We start from the raw sequence: 18,579 nt of genomic DNA, 5'->3' as shown, positions 1-18,579 counted from the left end.
AGAAATATTAGAAGATTAGTAAAATTTATTATTTTTTATAAGTATTTAGTCAATAATGTTTAAAAATATAAATTAAAAATATGTTGTTGAAGTATATATACTAAAGTAAAAAAATTGGACTGATGACTAAAAATGTTAATAAAAAAATAAATTCTGTTAATTTTTTAATTTTTTTTTAGAAAACTTTGACTAAATTGGAAAAAAATACATGTACCACATTAAGGATTTTTTATTTTAATAAATAAAATAATTATAATAATTACTGAAATAAATAATTCAAAAAATATTTACCGAAATAAATAAATCAGTCTTATCTCATTTACATTGTAAATGAGATGATTGTGTATGTATTTCATTTACAGTGTAAACGAGATAAAATCTGTCGATACCTATAAGTATATGTCGTTCACAGCGTGTTCTGGGTCCTACTTTGACTTTGTCAACCCACTTTCTCCTCTCTATTATCCCTTTCTGACCATATTGTCGACTGTTACTGCCATGGCGCGCCAAGCAGGGAACGACAGAGACATTAACAGGCTAAACGAGACGTCGTATTATACCGGGGCAGCCGATTTTGACGTTACTGTTGTTCTGTTTAATTCGTTGCAATCCCGTATGAAAATTTTTTTTGTATGTGGCTATGGTTAGGGTAGTCGCGAAGAACTAGAACATAGTTTGTAGCTTTAGCAGTAGATCTCTAGTAGAAATTTAGAACTCTTTTTGCTTGTGGAAGGTTGTTAGGACATTATAATTATTATTTTGGAACTCTGTTTTACTTGTTCTAGGTTGTTACTACTTACATCGTTCTACTTAGATTTTATTTAGTATGTAATATGTAATTCAGAAATATGTGTAAGTTAGAAACATAGAAATATGTTCTTAAGTTGAAGTAGTTGTAAGTTAGAAAGAAATATTTATTTAACTTTAATGTTTTGTATATCATACTAAATTGATCTAATGACAAAACTACCCGGTACTCAACACTCCTGCGAATACTGTAGTTCTTCACACCCTGTAGCACTGCATCTCGGCATTTGAACCTATGGCCGACCCGAAACTCTACCCCACTGTCCAAGTTGTAATCATCTTCTCCCGTGTCAGAAAAAGGAGTCCTCTCATACATGGCGTCCAGATCTAGACTATGATAGTGACTTGGCACTGCCGATAGTGTCGGAATTGGGTGAGGTGGAGGCAAGATATGGCGCATCACAGTCTGGGCGGGCATCTCGGGTACAAACTCCTCCTCATCGCCCCTTTCGGAAGGATCACTGTCGGCACTATCCACCACGTATTCTTCGTCTGACTCTTCGTCGCCCTCCTCCGCCTCATCCACTAGAATGGCGACATGAATGGGTGGTGGTGGTAGAGGTCGGTCGTCCTGAACATAGGTCGAGTGTACAGAACCACCACGACCAATATCTCCAACCTCGGCAGAAAGCTCCATCACCTGTTCCGCCATGATCCTCCCATGGATATCGAACATGAGTCGAGCATGCTTGTCCCCTAGAAGTCAAAATAGTCGAAATCAAAAAACTCCATTACCCATGGGTGCTAGCAACCTATACCTCACCCTTTCGACCTCCCTTACTTCTGTACCACCGAACTTGCTCAATATCAAACTCTTCAACTCCGGCAACGTACTTACACGCTGAGTTCGTAACAGTATCGGATTCTCACACTCAAATGTAGGGATGTCAATGGGGCAGGGCGGGGGCGGGGGATGCCTCCCTGCTCCCCGTCCCCGCCCCCAGAATTAATCCCTATTCCCGTCCCGATCCCCGCCATGGGGGGATAATTGTCCCCATCCCCATTCTCCGCGTTTCCCATATTCCCCGCGGGGTCCCATTTTCCATCCCCTTATATTTAACATTCATATGAAAATTATAGTAAAAAATATCAAAAAAATAAAAAATAAACTACAAAATACTATTACAAACACACAAACATATCTTATCCAAGATTATAAGTCCAGAAATACAACATAGCAAATTATAATCCATAAAATAAAATCTTAAAATACAACTTCCATTCTAAAAAAAGCAATAAGATATAGTCTTTAACATCAAGTATTCTTTAATGGTCAGCATACTCAGCAAGAGAAATCATAATTGCTTTAGATACATAGAAGGAGAGAAAATCAAGCAACTATTTCAAAATCAAACCCTAACTATTTCAAAATTATAAACCCTATATGTCTAATTGCTTTAGATACATAAAAGGAGAGAAAATCAAAATTATACAACACAGTGAGTAGGGAAGACTGAATAATAGGGTTAAGGTTTTTTTAATTGGTAAAATTACTAAAAAACCCACCTATGTTAGCAATAAAGTAAGGTTATTTAAGAAATTTCAAACATTCGGGGAATTATCGGGGATGGGGCGGGGATCCCCGCTCGGGTCCCCGCGCCTGTCTCGGGGGAATTTTGCTCCCCATCCCCATCCCCACGGGTAAAATTTTCCACCAACGGGGCCCATTCGGGGTGGTCCCCGCGGGAATCCCCGCCTCCTGGAAATTTTTGACACCCCTACTCAAATGTCACCCCATTGTCGCCATTTCTCATACGACAATTGGGATAAAGACACACAACTATGTATACGCTGTTATTGGCCATTGTTGCCTTGTTTTTGTGAGAAAACCAAGACAGAAAAAATGTATGAAATATGTGTGGAGAATGCCAAGCGTTACACATCTTTTTATAACTGATGAAAATTTGTCTTCTTATATCTCGTTTATACTGTAAACGAGATGCATCTGCACATATCTCGTTTACACTGTAAACGTTTACACTGTAAACGAGATATACATGTGTCAGGCTGACCTCTGTTATCTCGTTTATACTATAAATAAAATACGTGCAGATGTATCTCGTTTATAGTGTAAATAAGATAAGAGGAGGATATTTATTTTAGTAAATATTTTTTAAATTATTTATTTCAATAATTATTATAATTATTTTATTTATTAAAATAAAAAATTCCCACATTAATACTTTTGATAGGAATAAAAATTTCTTAATATAGATTGTGTGAACAAAGTTATGAAAAAGAAGAGAAGAGAGGGGAAGAGTGTTTTAACAAATCAAGAACAAAGATGAAGAGTGTTAACAAATCAAGAAGACAGAGAAATGACGAGGAAGTGATTCAGAGGAATTTAGATCTTTAATGAACTTGTATACATAGCTTATATATCTAGTAACTTGAAGTTAATTAACTTAGTCGCACAACAGGCTAACTAATTACTTAACACCTTTCTAATTCAGCTGTAGCCGTGCAATTATTTTTTGAAAAAATAAAGAATCAATTTTTAGTTAGTTAATTTTAAATTTAGATTTATAATTTAAAATTAAAAATTTTAATTTAAAATAAATAAAATAATTTAAAAAATTAGTCGATATTAGTTAAAAAAAAAATTTTGATTCCATGGCATAATAGTATTAGTTGCATTGTCAATTTGTCACCGTGCACAGTGCACACTGTTCCAATTTAGACATTATTTTCATTGATCAAGTCAAGGCAAAATGTGTGGAAGATAGGCGCGCTTTGCATTCCAATCATAATATTATTATAATCATTACTTTGAAACTTCACATAATTGAATCGACGAATATTTTATTAGTGTTTATTATATATTTTCAATAAGTTTGCTTTAATTTCTCTAAGAAATCAAGTAAAAAAATATAAAATAAAAACAACATATTCAATTCAAAATCTTAAAATAATAAATTAATAAGTTTTTCATTTTATAAATTTTTTATTTTTTTATTTTTTTTAATGTGATATTAATTTTATATATTACTTCTCACACTTACAACATTAACACAAATGTATCATGTGTGTATTTAGTTTTTATGGTACAACTAATAAATTATAAAATAAATCTCTACAATCAAGTGATTTATTTAAACAAGTCCAATTAAGTCATTTACGTATATACATGTGCGTACTTAATGTTTTAAATTTACGCGCGCACATTCTTCTTCTTTATCTTCGATGTCGAATTTTTTTTTTCTCTTTTTTTTTCGTTATTTTTCTCTTTTTTATCATCGTCACCACCACCACCTCCTCCTTTTCTTCGTTCTCCTTTTCTCATTGGAATTTCTTTTCCTCTTTTCTTTATCGTCATCGTCTACCACCACATCCATGTCATTCTCCTCTTTCTTTTCTCATTTGAATTTCTTCGATATCATCCTTCTTTTTCCTCCTCATCCTGCTCTTTCTCCATCATCATTATTATCATCATTGTCATCTTCTTCTTATATATAAAATAGAAAAAAAAATAAAAAAAATAAGGAAAAAAGAGAAAATAATACAATATTAAATAAGACATTTTTGTGGTTTGTAGCAAAATTTCGGTATAAAAACTAAAAAATTTATATATTATTGTTAAGAAATTTCAGTGTATTTGTATTCTGATAATTTCTACATAATTTAAAACTCTTCCTCTTCTTCCTCCACATCTTCTATGCTTCTTCTTCTTTTTTTTTCATCATCGTTGTCATCTTCTTCTTTTTTAACTTATTCATTTTTTCCTTCTCAAGTTTCTTCTTATTTAATTGTTCTCTTAATACAAATAAAAACAAAAAAAAATCAAACAAAGAAAAAGAAGAAACACATAATGCTACAAGATTACTAAGAAAATGATGAATCTACATTCATTCAACTAAAAGAAAGAAAAAAATAAAAAAGAAGAAGAAGAAAAAATAAGATATTTTTGTGCATTTGTAGCAAAATTTTGGTGTAAAAACTAAGAAATTTATGTTTTATTGTAAATAAATTTCGGTATATTTTTATTCTGATAAGTTCCACATAATTCAAAACTCTTCCTCTTTTTTATCCTTGTCTTCTGCTGCTTCTTCTTCTTCTTTTTCATCATCATTATCATCTTCTTCTTTTTTAATTCATCTTTTTCTTCTTATTTTACCTTCTCAGGTTTCTTCTAATTTTACTCGTTTAACAAGAATAAAAATAAAAAAAAAATCAAACAAAGAAGAAGAAGAAACACATAATGTTAAAAAAGTGGATTCTGGATTTAATTTCAGAGTTAATTGGGGTGTATTCCGAAAATAAGCTCAGACCAAAAGTGTACCTTATTTAGATCCAAAATGTACCGAAATTAAATCTAGAATGCACTGAAATTACTTAATAATAACCCTCTTAAAAATTTGTGTCACAATTAAAAAATTTTGGTGTCAAAATTGAAAAGTTTCTATGTAATGGTTAAAAAATTTCGGTGTTATTTCCTGATAAATTCTGCATAACTCAAAACTCCTCTTCCTCCTCCTTCTTCATCATTATTACGTTCTTTTCTTGTTCATCTTTTTCTTCTTATTTTACTCTTTTAATAGGAATAAAAAAATTAAACAAAAAAAAATACATAATGTTACAAAATCAATAGAAAAAAGAAGAGGAAAAGAAAAAAAATGCAGCAACAATAACAGCAATAAAAGAACGACGGTAAGGATGAAACACACGAAGAAGAAGAATGAACGTGAAGAAAAAAGAGGAGGAACGCAAAAAAGGAGGAGGAGGAGGAAGAAGAGGATGAACGCAGGATACAAACATTGGAGGAGGAACGCGAAAAAAAAGAAGAACCACAAAAAAGAACGACATAATTTCACTCGCGCATTATGTAAATGGTGTTGGGTTAGAATTAATTTGGTTGGATTTAATTGATAAAAAGACGGGGATATATAGCGAAATTGTAAATTATAAAGAAAAAAAAATATTGAAGGCAATACGTATGTAAATATATTAAAAATGTATGCCCCACTTCTTTTAAATACTAAATAAAGAAGGATTTTTTTAAATAAATATTTTAATTATTTTATTTACTGAAATTGGTATTTTAGATATTATTTATATTTTTAAATTTTATTATATCTTTTATTTACAGTGTAAATAGAATTATTATATATGTATTTTGTTTATATTGTAAATAAAATAAAATACTATTTTATTTGGTTTTATTTTATTTGCAAATGAAATATCTTGATTTTAAAAAATATATATTCTGTTTATAGTGTAAATGAGATAAATTATAATGGAAGATCAGAATATATTTCGGAATATAGATACAAGAAGTGTGAGTGAATCTAACAAAAAAAAATTTGATATTAGTGAAAGCAAACTAAAAAGGATAGTGATAAGTAATAATGCTACAATATCAGTAGAGGTAGGTATGCACTACATTAGGATTAAATATAGGTGCATGAATCAAAGTATTAGAAGTTTAGAGGAAAAAAAAAAAACAGGAATGCTACACATTTATATAATCATGTAATTAAATTGGTCCAACACCAAAAAAACTCAATACTAATAAATGAAATATGAAATACACACGTCCAACACACGTAAAATCGCTCTTACCCAACGCTTATTCTCTTCTTCTTCTCTTTTTCATCATGCTTCTTCTTCTCACGCTCGTTTACGCACGGAGCGTCTTCTTCTTCTTCGTCTTCTTTTTCGCGTTCCTCATCTTCCTCCTTCTCCTCCTTTTTCGTGTTCCTTCTTCTTCACGTGTTTTCTCTTTATCGTCATTTTTTTTGTTATTGTTGCTGTTGTATTTTTTTTTTTTGTCTTTTCCTCCTTCTGCTCTCTCTGGTGAAGAAGCAGTAGAAGGTGAGGAAGAAGAGTTTTGAATAGTGCAGAATGAACCGAATACAGTACTCATGGTGAACCGAATACAGTATTTACGGTGAACCAATTGTATAGTACTGAATGAACGAAACATAATCCATTATATAAAATCAAATTCAAATAGCTTTCTGCAGAATGATCCGAACACAGTACTCATGGTGAACCGAACACAATACTCATGGTGAAACAATTGTATAGTACTAAGTGAACGAAACATAATCCGTTATATAAAATCAAATTCAAACAGCTTTCTGCAGAATGAACCGAACACAGTACTCATGGTGAACCGAACACAAAACTCATGGTGAACCGAACACAGTACTCATGGTGAAACAATTGTATAGTACTGAGTGAACGAAACATAATCCATTATATAAAATCAAATTCAAATAACTCTGCCTACAATTTACATATTATCAATTCAATTCAATTCAGTACACCTCCATCCATTTAATTCAATTCAAATTAGCAATACATTCCATTCAATTCGATTCAAATAAAATTGAATAATCCAAACTTTGTGAGTTTGATTCGTTTAGAAGAGTAATCCAAATCGCTCTTCATTCAACTGATTTGAAGTTGAGTCATTTATTGTTTCCATTTAGAAGTGTAGATCGAAAAAGAAAACGAAAAAGAATAGGAAGAAGATAAATGCAACGTAACCAAATCGAAATAAGAAAACGAGAAGATAAATGCGACCAGAGGAGAACGACGAAGGCAATGCAAATCAATAAGGAAGAACGCGAGCAAGAAGAAGAAAAAGAAGGAGGAGGTTTACATTGCAGCACGTTATATGTAGCGCGTGTATGACAAACGAGTGACGGGTGGAGGACGCGCGTGTGAAAAAAATTATTTGATTAACAACTATGAAAAAAATATATGGACGCAAAGTTTTTTCGAAAAAAAAAAAAATCATAACAAATTGATTAAGCAAAAGTGTAAAATACGAATCAATTAAGCATAGTGCATTGTCAGACACACGCTGACACTTTAATTTGAGATACCGTAGCATTTACAAATGAAATCGTTTAATTAGCTTTTTGAATTAAGATTGTAAAAACAGCAAACTCAATTATTTTTTATTTGTTTTGTTTAGGAAAAAACGGAGGAAAACACATGCTGGAATAGACACATTTGGATCAACAAGGGCTTTTGCACACGTGAACAAGGGAGAAACCAAGTGATACCTAGAGAAAAATCATATTTTCATGCATGACTATGTTACTTACTTGCCATTATACTTTACTGTTGCTGCGGAATTGGGCTCAAACCATACCCAACATTATCATGAATTTAGAACTTAGAAGGTACACTTGGGCCCATAATAAACGTTGCTAAATTGTAATTTTGCTAAAATAATGATTGCACCTTTTCCATTTACTTTTGGGGCTCAATTACCGACGATTTAGCTATTAGGCCAACCCCACATCCTTTTAGAACCTAATCTATAATGCATTATTTTTAGTTTTTATTGACTTATCCTATTATTATGCATAGAATATGTATTTATGTAATACACAACACCTAACCAAAACAATCAACACCTGCCACTCGGTGTAATTAGCACACTTGACTAGGAACAAATTTGAATCCTAATAGTTAAAGTTTCGGGAACAACACCTTTATAAAAATTTAGTACATAATTAACAAAAAAATAATAATTTTATATTATTAGATATAATTTTATACTATTAAAATATTAATAATAATTAATTAATAATTATAAATTATAAAATCTATTGGTTTTTAGCACTCCTCTAGTTTATTTTATGCTATGTATAATTTATAATTTTTTTTATAATGGCTTAAATAGATCAAAAGTATATTTCATTCTATTTTCAAAAACACACGCTCAATAATAATAATAATAATAATAATAATAATAATAATAATAAATCACCACTCTTTTCTGAATCAAGGGACCTACGGGAGACGCAAAGGGTGAAAGGGAGCAGCTTATTGGGGGCAGGAGGAAAAGAGTTAGAAAGCTTTTTCTTCGCAATGGTGTTATTACTTTTTTAAGGGAACAATTTTCTTTTGGTTGACGCTTTGCATTTGTCCTTAAAACTAGTGATGCTTCTATCTCTCTTCCCCTTGATTTGTGTCACCCGAGTTGGGATTCAAATTAAAACTAATAACCAGTTTCTACTTTTCCCACAAGAGAGGTTTACCATCATAGACAAATGCAATTTCTTTAACACATTTGATATTTTGATTCATTCTTTCAGTGTTATTTGTTTAAAAGATGTTTTATGAAGCAGAAATCACCAAAAAAAAAAAAAGATGTTTTATGAAACAAAAAAAAGGACCATGTTCGAAAAAAGCGCTGCCCCACAGCTCTGCAAAATGAACTAGCTACCAGCCACTAGGGTTTAAGTAAAATAGAAAGGATCTTCTTTTTATTTAAAGGTTAAGTAGGATTTTGGTCTTCAGAGCATCTCCAATGATGATCCCTATTCAACTTTTTTCTGACACTTTGAGGAATTTATCGTTGAAGAAGCAGAGAAATAAGTTCTCTCATGGAGTTCAAGGTAGATGAGTCTCTGTTCAAAAGGACTCAAGGAGAACGAATGGTAACTTACCACATGGCAAGTTACCTTTTAAATAAATAATTAAATAATATTCAATTTAATAATAATTATAATAATTAATTAAATTAAATAATTATAATTTTATTTAATTAATAACTTATAATAATTATTTAAATAATAATTAATTAATTATTTATATTAATTATTTATATCATAATTAATATTAAATATTATTTATATTTATATTATTATATTAAATTAGCCGTTGTAAAACTAACCGTTGTAAAATTAGCCGTTAGAAACTAGCCGTTATTATGTTACCGTTATTATTAATAAATTAATATTTTGTTACTCTATATATACCACTTAGATACACTTCTATTTTCACACTATCTACTACTATTCTTTATCTTCTTCCAAGTTTACGAAATCAAAGTTCTGCTACTATTATTTTTTGTTCGAAAAAATGGATCCAAACCAACTCAACTCTTTCTTCAATTACTTACAAAACTTTCCTCAAATTCCAAATACCCAACAATCTCAAACCTCAAACTCTCAAGTTCCAAATCAAAACTTCACATTACCAAATTCATTTCAAAATCCAAATCCACAAAATCTTTCTAATTTCAATTTTCAAGCTCCTTATAATAATCAGTTTCCTATATTCTAACCGCAAAATCAAAATTTACAAACACCCCATTTTCCATTTTCGTCCATATTTAACCCCTCTATCGGAAATGTTACTCCAACTTTCTTGCCGTTTCCAACTCAATTCAGTGCATCAAGACATAACTCATCTGGTGTTGGTGGCTCTTCTAACCCATCCTCTCAGACTCCTATACAATCTAGTCCAAATTCGCAATATCCATATTTTGCCAACCCTCGTGGATTAGATGCTATCAACCTTAATGATGATGATATTGAAGATCGGAGGCAAGATAGTATTCAACACTGACATTGGAAAGAGGATGAGATGCTGATCAGTGGATGGTTAAATGTTTCAACTGACCCTGTACTTGGTACCGATCAAAAGGGAAAAACATTTTGGAGTCGAATTCATAGCTACTGTGTAGAATTTTGCTCCGACATGACAAGGGGGGTAGTTGCATGTAAGAAACGATGGTATAAGATCAACAAGGCTGTTGCACAATTTGCTGGTTGCTACGATCAAGCTAGTCGAAACATAAGGAGTGGTTCGAACGCTGATGATATAAAGGAGTTGGCTTATAAACTTTATTCCACAAATTATGGTCAAAAGTTCACTTTTGAGAGGCATTAGAACATGCTTCGGTTGGAGAAAAAATGGAGAAGCCAACTACCTACATAGAGTGGCGACTCAAAGAGAACCAAGGTTAGTGCAACTGGAGCATACTCATCCTCATCAAACCCAGAAACACCGTTGGCTGACGAACCCGGTGTGGACTCTCCCGTTTGCCCACAAGGATCAAAGAAGAGCAAACGAAAAGGTAAGGAAAAAGCACAGATGTCTGAAGATTTTAGCGAAAGAAAATCATCAGTTGTCAAAAAATTATCTCTCATGGAAGATATTAAGAATGTTAGAGAAAAGGAACTAATGGATAGGGAAAAAGAAAGAAAAGAGGAGAATGAACATAGAGCAAAGATTATGGCAATCAAAGAGAAGGAGTTACAAATTCAAGCGGCAATGAAAAAACAAGAATTACAAGCTCAAGCAGCAATGAAAGAAAAAGAATTACAAACTCAGAGGTATATTAAAGAAATGGAGATAAAAGCAAAAGAAAGGGAAATGGAAAGGATGGCCAAGGAAAGGGAAAGGGAAATGGATATGCAAATACTTAATGCTGACACGTCTACAATGAGTGAAAAACGACGAGCTCTTCATGAGATTGCATGTGAGAAAATAATCGCCAAGTGGTTTACTTAATGGTTTTTTGTATTCGTAGAGTTATGTAGTATGTTCTTATTTTTATTGCGTATTACTGGTTTATGATGTAGTTTATTTTATTTATTTCTGATGTAAGTTTTAAAATTAGTCAATATTATTGTGCCCTTATTGTTCATGAAAGTGACTGTTGCAAAAATAGCCGTTGCAAAACTAGCCATTGCAAAATTAGCCGTTGCAAAACTAGCCGTTAAGGTACTTATTGCAGACACACTTATAAATATCAACTATCCATGACTCTGCAACTCCACTTCAATTCTTGTTTCTCACCTCGAAAGAGAACTAAAAATTACATTTCTAAATATGGCTAGGAATTTTGATGATATGTTTAATGAGGCTTTGTATGGCAAAAGAAGACGGCAAGATAACACAATCATAGATAATTGGATCGATGAGTGTTTACTCCAAGATTCAGAAGAAGAAGATATCGATAGAAGCTCTATCCCAATTACTCGTAGATGGATCAACAGAGATCGAGAAGCAGGACATGATCGCCTTTTTCAAGATTACTTTGCAGATGAACCGGTGTATAATGCTGACATTTTCCGACGGAGATTTCGAATGAGAAGACATGTGTTCCTTCGGATAGTAGACTCTCTCTCAAACGTCTATCCGTATTTTCAATAGAGGGTTGATGCAACTGGAAGAAGAGGCTTGTCATCACTCCAGAAATGTACCACTGCGATACGCATGTTAGCATATGGCGTAGGAGCTGATGCTGTTGATGATTATGTGCGCATAGGCGAGAGCACTACAATTGAATGCTTGGAAAAATTTGTTGAAGGTGTCATTTCGGTGTTTGAGGATGAATACTTGCGAAAACCCAAACCAAATGACGTACAACGCCTGCTACAAACGGCGGAGGATCGTGGCTTCCCTGGCATGTTGGGTAGCATTGACTGCATGCATTGGCAATGGAAAAATTGTCCAAAGGCGTGGAAAGGTATGTACATGAGTGGTTATCGTGGGGTTGCAACCATAGTACTTGAGGTTGTAGCATCTTCAGACCTTTGGATATGGCATGCGTTTTTTGGAGTTTCTGGTTCAAATAACGATATCAACGTGTTAGATCGTTCTCCAGTGTTCGATGATATTCTAAACGACCGTGCTCCGGAGGTAAATTACACTATTAATGGTAATAATTATACTATGGGATACTATTTAGTAGATGGTATTTATCCTGAATGAGCCACATTTGTCAAATCAATCTCAAAGCCACAATGGGAGAAACACAAGTTATTTGCACAATACCAAGAAGGGCAAAGAAAAGATGTGGAGCGAGCATTTAGAATGTTGCAAGCACGCTTTGCAATTATACGTGGTCCAGCTTGTTTTTGGGAAAAGAAGAAGCTTGCCAACATAATGAGAGCTTGTATTATATTGCATAATATGATTGTTGAGGATGAAAGAGACACTTATGCAGGAAATTTTGCTCAGGGCTTAGAGTATGATGATGTCAAAAATGGCTTATCACAACCTCAGCTGGGAGAAGAAGATTTCGCACTATACCATCAATTTCTCCAAAGAAATGCCCAACTTCGAAATAGGCAGCAGCATAGACAATTGAAAGAGGACTTGATTGAACACATATGGCAATTTCACAATGCTTGTCGTCAACTATAAAGCTTAATTATGTTTTTCTTTGTATTAAGTAATTTTACAAATTAGTGTAACCCCGAATTATATATTGTGTATTATTATTATATATGAATTTATTTAATATTAATATCTTTTAATAGTGAATTATTTTTAAATTTATAAATTTAAATTACATTATTGAAAAAAATTAATTACATTAATTTCAAGTATTTTAATTAATTAATTAAGTGGGACCACAATAGGGACTAAAGTTAGTTCCTCCTAATGGAGAAGAGATGGATGTTTTGAGTTCCTATTTACTGTTTATGACGCAAAAGCTGATGTGGAGTTACTTTTTATGACAGGTGGGCCATAAACAGGAACTGGGATGAGTTCCCTATTGAAGATGGTCTTAAGGTGAGTGTTGGAAATTTTTTTTGTCTCCAATCTTTTTTTGCTACAAAATAGTTCCAAAAGTTTAACTTAGTTTTAAAATCGTCATTTTTACCAAATTTTTAATTTTTATTCCGAAAATACCCCTAACTAAAAAATAAAATATAAAAAGAAAAAAAAAGAAACAAGTTAAGAGGAAAGAAATCACGCTTCGTTGGGGGGGGGTTCCAGGGAAGAAGATGGGGAAGAGAAGGTGGGGAAGGGGAGGGGAAGCACCGCTGCTCCTCGCCGCCACCGCTGTCGCTCCTCGTCGTTCAATCACACTAACGAGAGAATGGAGGGGTTCCAGATCTCACTCACACTAACGGCAAGAGAGGAGAGAGCAGAGAGCAGAGGGAGAGAGAAAGAGAAGCGGAGAAAAAGAGAAGAGAGGAATGGAGGCGCTGAAGAAGACCGCGTCCAGCCACGCCCTGCCGTCGTCCTCATCGCGAACCACTGTCGTCGGTCGCCATCGAGCCATGTCTTGTCGCCACCGCTGGAGTGAGGTCACGTTGACGCCAGCAGATCCGCGAGGTTGGACGGATGTCGATGCTCCTCGCCGGATGCCAGCAGATCCATTGGTGTTTCATTGTTGTTGCTTCTACTTTCTGCTTCTGCCTTCTGCTTCTACTTCTACTTCTGTTTTTGCTTTTGTTGTTGCTGCGATTACATTATCCATTGTTGTTGTTGTTTCGTTGTTGTTGATTCTGCTTCTGCTTTCTGTTTCTATTTTTGCTTCTGCTTTTGTTATTGCTGTGATTTCATTATCTATTGTTTATTAATGTCTGAATATTACTAGTACTCCTAGTACTCTCTCTCTTTTATTGGGTATTATGTGACATTAGTAGATCACAAATGTATAATAGAATATGAAGAGGTAGCTAGTATCATTTTTGTTTTTTCTTTTTCCATTTTTTTGGCTATATATAGCTGTACCTTTTGTCTCGGTAAAGACGTGATTTTTCACTAATGCAATAGACACATTTCTCTCTTTTTTAGCTTATTTTTCACTAAAAAATCTACAACTCAGAATGGATTTCATCATGGTGCAGTGAGCGTGGAAGAGCTGCAAATATTGTTAAACAAGAATTGTGAACTTTGCCCCTTCTTTCTGCAACATCCATGGCAGATCGAGAAGTTGGAGTGGATAATCCAAAAAATTTGCAACTGCAAACATTTTCAGTGAGTGATTTACAAAATCTCACAAGATTGACGAATCAACCTGTCAACCTTCAAACGCAAGTAGGGAGATCAACATTGAACCCGATTCAAGACCAGAGATGTCCCATCTACCTCCATCCAAATGAAAGCCCAGGTTTATCACTAACTCAAACTCCTCTTACAACTCGAAATTATCACCGATGGACGAGATCAGTTTGGCTATCTATCAAATCGAAGAACAAGTTAGGATTCATTGATGAAAGCATTCTGAAACCTGAAAAAACTGACTCAACCTATGAAGCCTGGGACAGATGCAACACCTTTGTACTGTCGTGGTTGTATTCTTCCCTAAGCACAGACATTCTTCAGAGTGTTCTTGGGTGTAATGTGGCCTCGGAACTCTGGAACAATCTCAAGTACAGATTCTATGAAGGTGATTTGTTTCGGATAGCTGATCGTCAAGAAGAGATATTTGCGATGAAGCAGGGAGATCTATCCATCACTGCATATTTGACTAAAGTTAAGGGAATTTGGGAAGAACTTGATGAGTTCAAACCAATTCCATCCTGTGCCTATGGAGCATCATGCTCATGTGGACTGAAGATCATCAGAGAATATAGAGACCAAGAACATGCTGTTAGAATTTTGAGAGGGTTAAATGAGTAGTGCACAACAGTGAAATCACATATTATGTTGATGATGCCATTGCCCAGTGTGAATTTCATATATTCTTTACTTTTGCAACAAGAAAGACAATTAACCAACTCGGATTAAAGTGAAGAAAGGATGCTAGTTAATGCTGTCAATATTGGAGGAATTGGTAATGAAAATAACAGAGAATTTGGTATGACCTTAAATACAAATTCTAGTATCATAAATCGAGGTGGCAGAGGCAAACGTGGCTGAGGCCGAGGCAGAGTTAGTGGTGGAAGAGAAATGATGAGAAGTTGTTCTCATTGCGGGAAGGCTGGACACACCATAGAGACCTGCTACCACAAGCATGGATTTCCTCATCATTTGCAAAAGAAATTTAGAGTAGCAAATGTGAACAATATGATTGTTGCTGATAAAACATGTGGAGATGGCAACGTACTTGATGTGCGTTCAACTCAAGAGGAGAATAGTAAAAGTCTAGACAACTTGTTTTCCGAAGATAAAGGGCTTGTTTGGGTGAGTTTCTAAAAAAAATCTTTTTTTGAGTTATCTTTTCTTAAAAGATCTTATGAAAAAGTAAAAGTAATTTTATGTTTGGGTATCTCATGCAAAAAGATCTTTTTATCTATCAATTATATTTGGATATAACAATATAAAAGTACTTTTTTGTTTATTTATTACCTGAAAAACATCTTTTTTTTAAGGAAAAAAGATCTTTTAAAAAAAGATATAAATTACAGCTTTTCAAAAAAGATATTTTTCTGATTTTTCTAGTGCTTTTACTTTTACTATTCGAAATTTGCCAAACACGCTAAAAAATAAAAAAAAGATATTTTTTCATTGAAAAAAGATCTTTTTTATTGAAATAATGGCACCCAAACAAGCACAAAAAACAATCATTGATTTCTCTATTCCAACAACATAAAGGTGATCCTACTCATAGTTCTCTTCAAACACAAGCCATAAACACAGTGATAGCTCCTCCAGCAGGTATACACTATATTTTATCAGTATTCCACATTCTTTTGCACACACATGACTGGATAATTGACACTGATGCCATTGCACATGTTACTTTTTCTCTTAATATTTTTTCACTCTCATCACACAATAGATCCTATGTTAATCAAATGTCCAAATGCAACTAAGACCACAGCAACAATTAGTGAAACTATAATTTTAACCCGTGATTTTTATCTTACAAATGTGTTATATGTGCCATCTTTCAATTTTAATTTTATATCTGTGTCTGAAGCAACTAATTTTTAACCTTGTCAATTTTTATTTAACAATACATATTGTGAGATACAGGAGAATCTTTTCTTGAAGATGATTGGTCATGCTAGACAAAGATGATACATGACAATCTTTTCTTCAATATAGATACAACTTATGTCAACCTAGAAGCAAAGAATAGAGAACTGGTCAGCACCAGCAATTTATTTAGTGTTGCTGCTATCACAGACATTATAAATCATGAAACTTGGCATTGTAGATTAGGACATGTCTCAATTGATAGGTTACAAGAAATAAAAAAGAGTTATCCTTTTATTGTATGTCCATTAAAAGATGAACCTTGTGAACCATGTCATTATGCAAAACAAAGAAGATTGCCTTTTCATTTGAGTCAAACAAAATCTGTCGATTTATTTGATTTAGTGCACATGGATATTTGGGGACCTATTTCTACTCCATCTTTTGCTGGTCATAAATATTTTTTAACAATAGTAGAAGATAAATGCAGGTTCACTTGGCTATTTTTTTATGAAAAATAAAAGTGAAACTTCTTTTTTTATTCAACAATTTGTGCAACTAATTAAAATCCAATTTCAAACAAAAATAAAAAAAATCAGAACTGATAATGGAGCTGAATTCATCATGAATTTTTTTTATGAAAAACAGGAAATAATTCATCAGATTTTACGTGTTGAGACACCTCAACAAAATGGAGTTGTAGAACAAAAATATCAAGATATTTTAAATATTGCTAGAGCACTCATTGTTAAGGCTCATCTTCCTAAAAAGTTTTGGAGACATGCTGCATCTCATGCTATACATATTCTCAATAGAGTGCCTAGTTCATCTATTAATAATAAAAGTTCTTATCAGATTTTTTTTAGTAAAATGCCAAACATTTAACACTTCAAAATCTTTGGATGTCTTGCATTTGTTTCAACTTTAGTTGCAAATAGAAAGAAATTGGATAAAAGAGAAAAAAATGCATTTTTCTTGGCTTTAAAACAAGAACAAAATGATATCTTTTGATGGACATAAATAACAAACAATTTTTCATATCTAGAAATGTAATTTTTTTATGAAAATATTTTTTCATATAAGAATAATCAAGTTTCTCATCAATTTGAATATGTTTCCAATTCTAATCAAGACACTAAACTTACATTACATAATCATGATCCTATAGATGTCTTTGATAGCAGCACATTATCTTCCTATACCTTAGATTTACATCCCATTCAACATACATTGCCAAATACTCCTTCCAACACAATTGATGTTCAACCACAGCCAACCTTACCCATATTTTTGAGTTTACCCGCAGTACCATATCATGTACTACACCATCATATGATGAAAATCCATCTAATTCCTAGCCCACTGATATTAATCTAACTCCTTCACTAAGAAGATCTCTTAAAAAAAGACACAAGCCAAGATACCTTGGTGATTATGAATGTATGCAAACCACTGTCTCTGATAGCATGACCCAATCATCAATCACAAAAAGATATCCTCTTTCCAATTACTTGAGTTACAATTCCCTGTCACAATCATACAAAGCACTTTTCATTACAATTTTCACAAATCCGGAGCCAAAGATCTATGAACAGGCTATTCTGAGTGATTGTTGGCAGAAAGCAATCAAAGCTGAGCTTGAAGCATTGGAGGAAAGCAAGACCTGGAAACTTATTATTCTATCGAAAGGGAAGTATGCAATCAGATGTAAATGGATTTTTAAAACCAAGTATAATTCTAATGGGACTATAGAGAGACACAAAGCAAGGCTTGTGGCCAAGGATTTCACTCAAACACAAGGGTATGACTATTTTGATACCTTTAGTCCTGTAATCAAAATGACTACCCTTTGTGTACTCTTAGCAATTACAGCTAGTAAGAACTAGTTTATTCATCAATTAGATGTGACCACTGCCTTTCTTCATGGTGATCTACCTGAAGAAGTCTACATGAAGTTGCCCCTGGTTTAAATGCACAGCCAGAAATGGTTTTGCAAGTTACAACGATCCTTATATGGCCTTAAGCAAGCAAGTCGCCAATGGAACTCTAAGTTATGCTCTGTCTTGATTGCTTCAAGTTACTCACAATCAAAGGCATATCATTCTCTTTTCACCAAATCTTCTCCAATAGGTTTCATTTCTACTCTTGTTTATGTGGATGATTTGGTTCTAGCAGGGATGACATAGAAGAGACCCAACGCGTAAAGATGAAATTCGACACTTTGTTCAAAATCAAAGATTTAGGCGAACTAAAATTTTTCTTGGGCATGAAAGTTGCAAGGAGCAAAAAGGGAATAGATTTATATCAAAAGAAGTATACTCTTGATCTCCTAAAAGAGTATGAATTATTATATTCAACACCATTCAACACACCTATGAATTATTCAATTCATCTCTCAAAGTCATCAAGAAC

General features: G+C 33.2%; 1 protein-coding gene and 2 pseudogenes across 1 annotated transcript; all 3 read left to right on the top strand.

Moving 5' to 3' along the window:
• Positions 1-10,140: 10,140 nt before the first annotated feature.
• Positions 10,141-10,446, top strand: LOC148569995 (glutathione S-transferase T3 pseudogene; annotated as a pseudogene).
• A 945-nt stretch (positions 10,447-11,391) lies between these two features.
• Positions 11,392-13,386, top strand: LOC107647648 (uncharacterized; annotated as a pseudogene).
• Positions 13,387-14,220: 834 nt separating this feature from the next.
• LOC148569994 (uncharacterized) lies at positions 14,221-14,925 on the top strand. The gene has a single exon (XM_088506776.1). It carries the CDS (start codon positions 14,221-14,223, stop codon positions 14,923-14,925), a length of 705 nt encoding a protein of 234 aa, XP_088362902.1.
• The last annotated feature ends 3,654 nt before the right edge of the window (positions 14,926-18,579 follow it).

Source organism: Arachis ipaensis, chromosome B3, assembly GCF_059453495.1.
Source record: "Arachis ipaensis isolate K30076 ecotype BB chromosome B3, ASM5945349v1, whole genome shotgun sequence".
NCBI lineage: Eukaryota > Viridiplantae > Streptophyta > Magnoliopsida > Fabales > Fabaceae > Arachis > Arachis ipaensis.
Note: the sequence above shows the minus strand (reverse complement) of the source record. Positions and strands in the feature narration are given on the sequence as shown.

Bases quoted from the DNA above. Each gene is read 5' to 3' on its own strand.
- LOC148569994 (XM_088506776.1), top strand. From the start codon at position 14,221: ATGGCAGATCGAGAAGTTGGAGTGGATAATCCAAAAAATTTGCAACTG.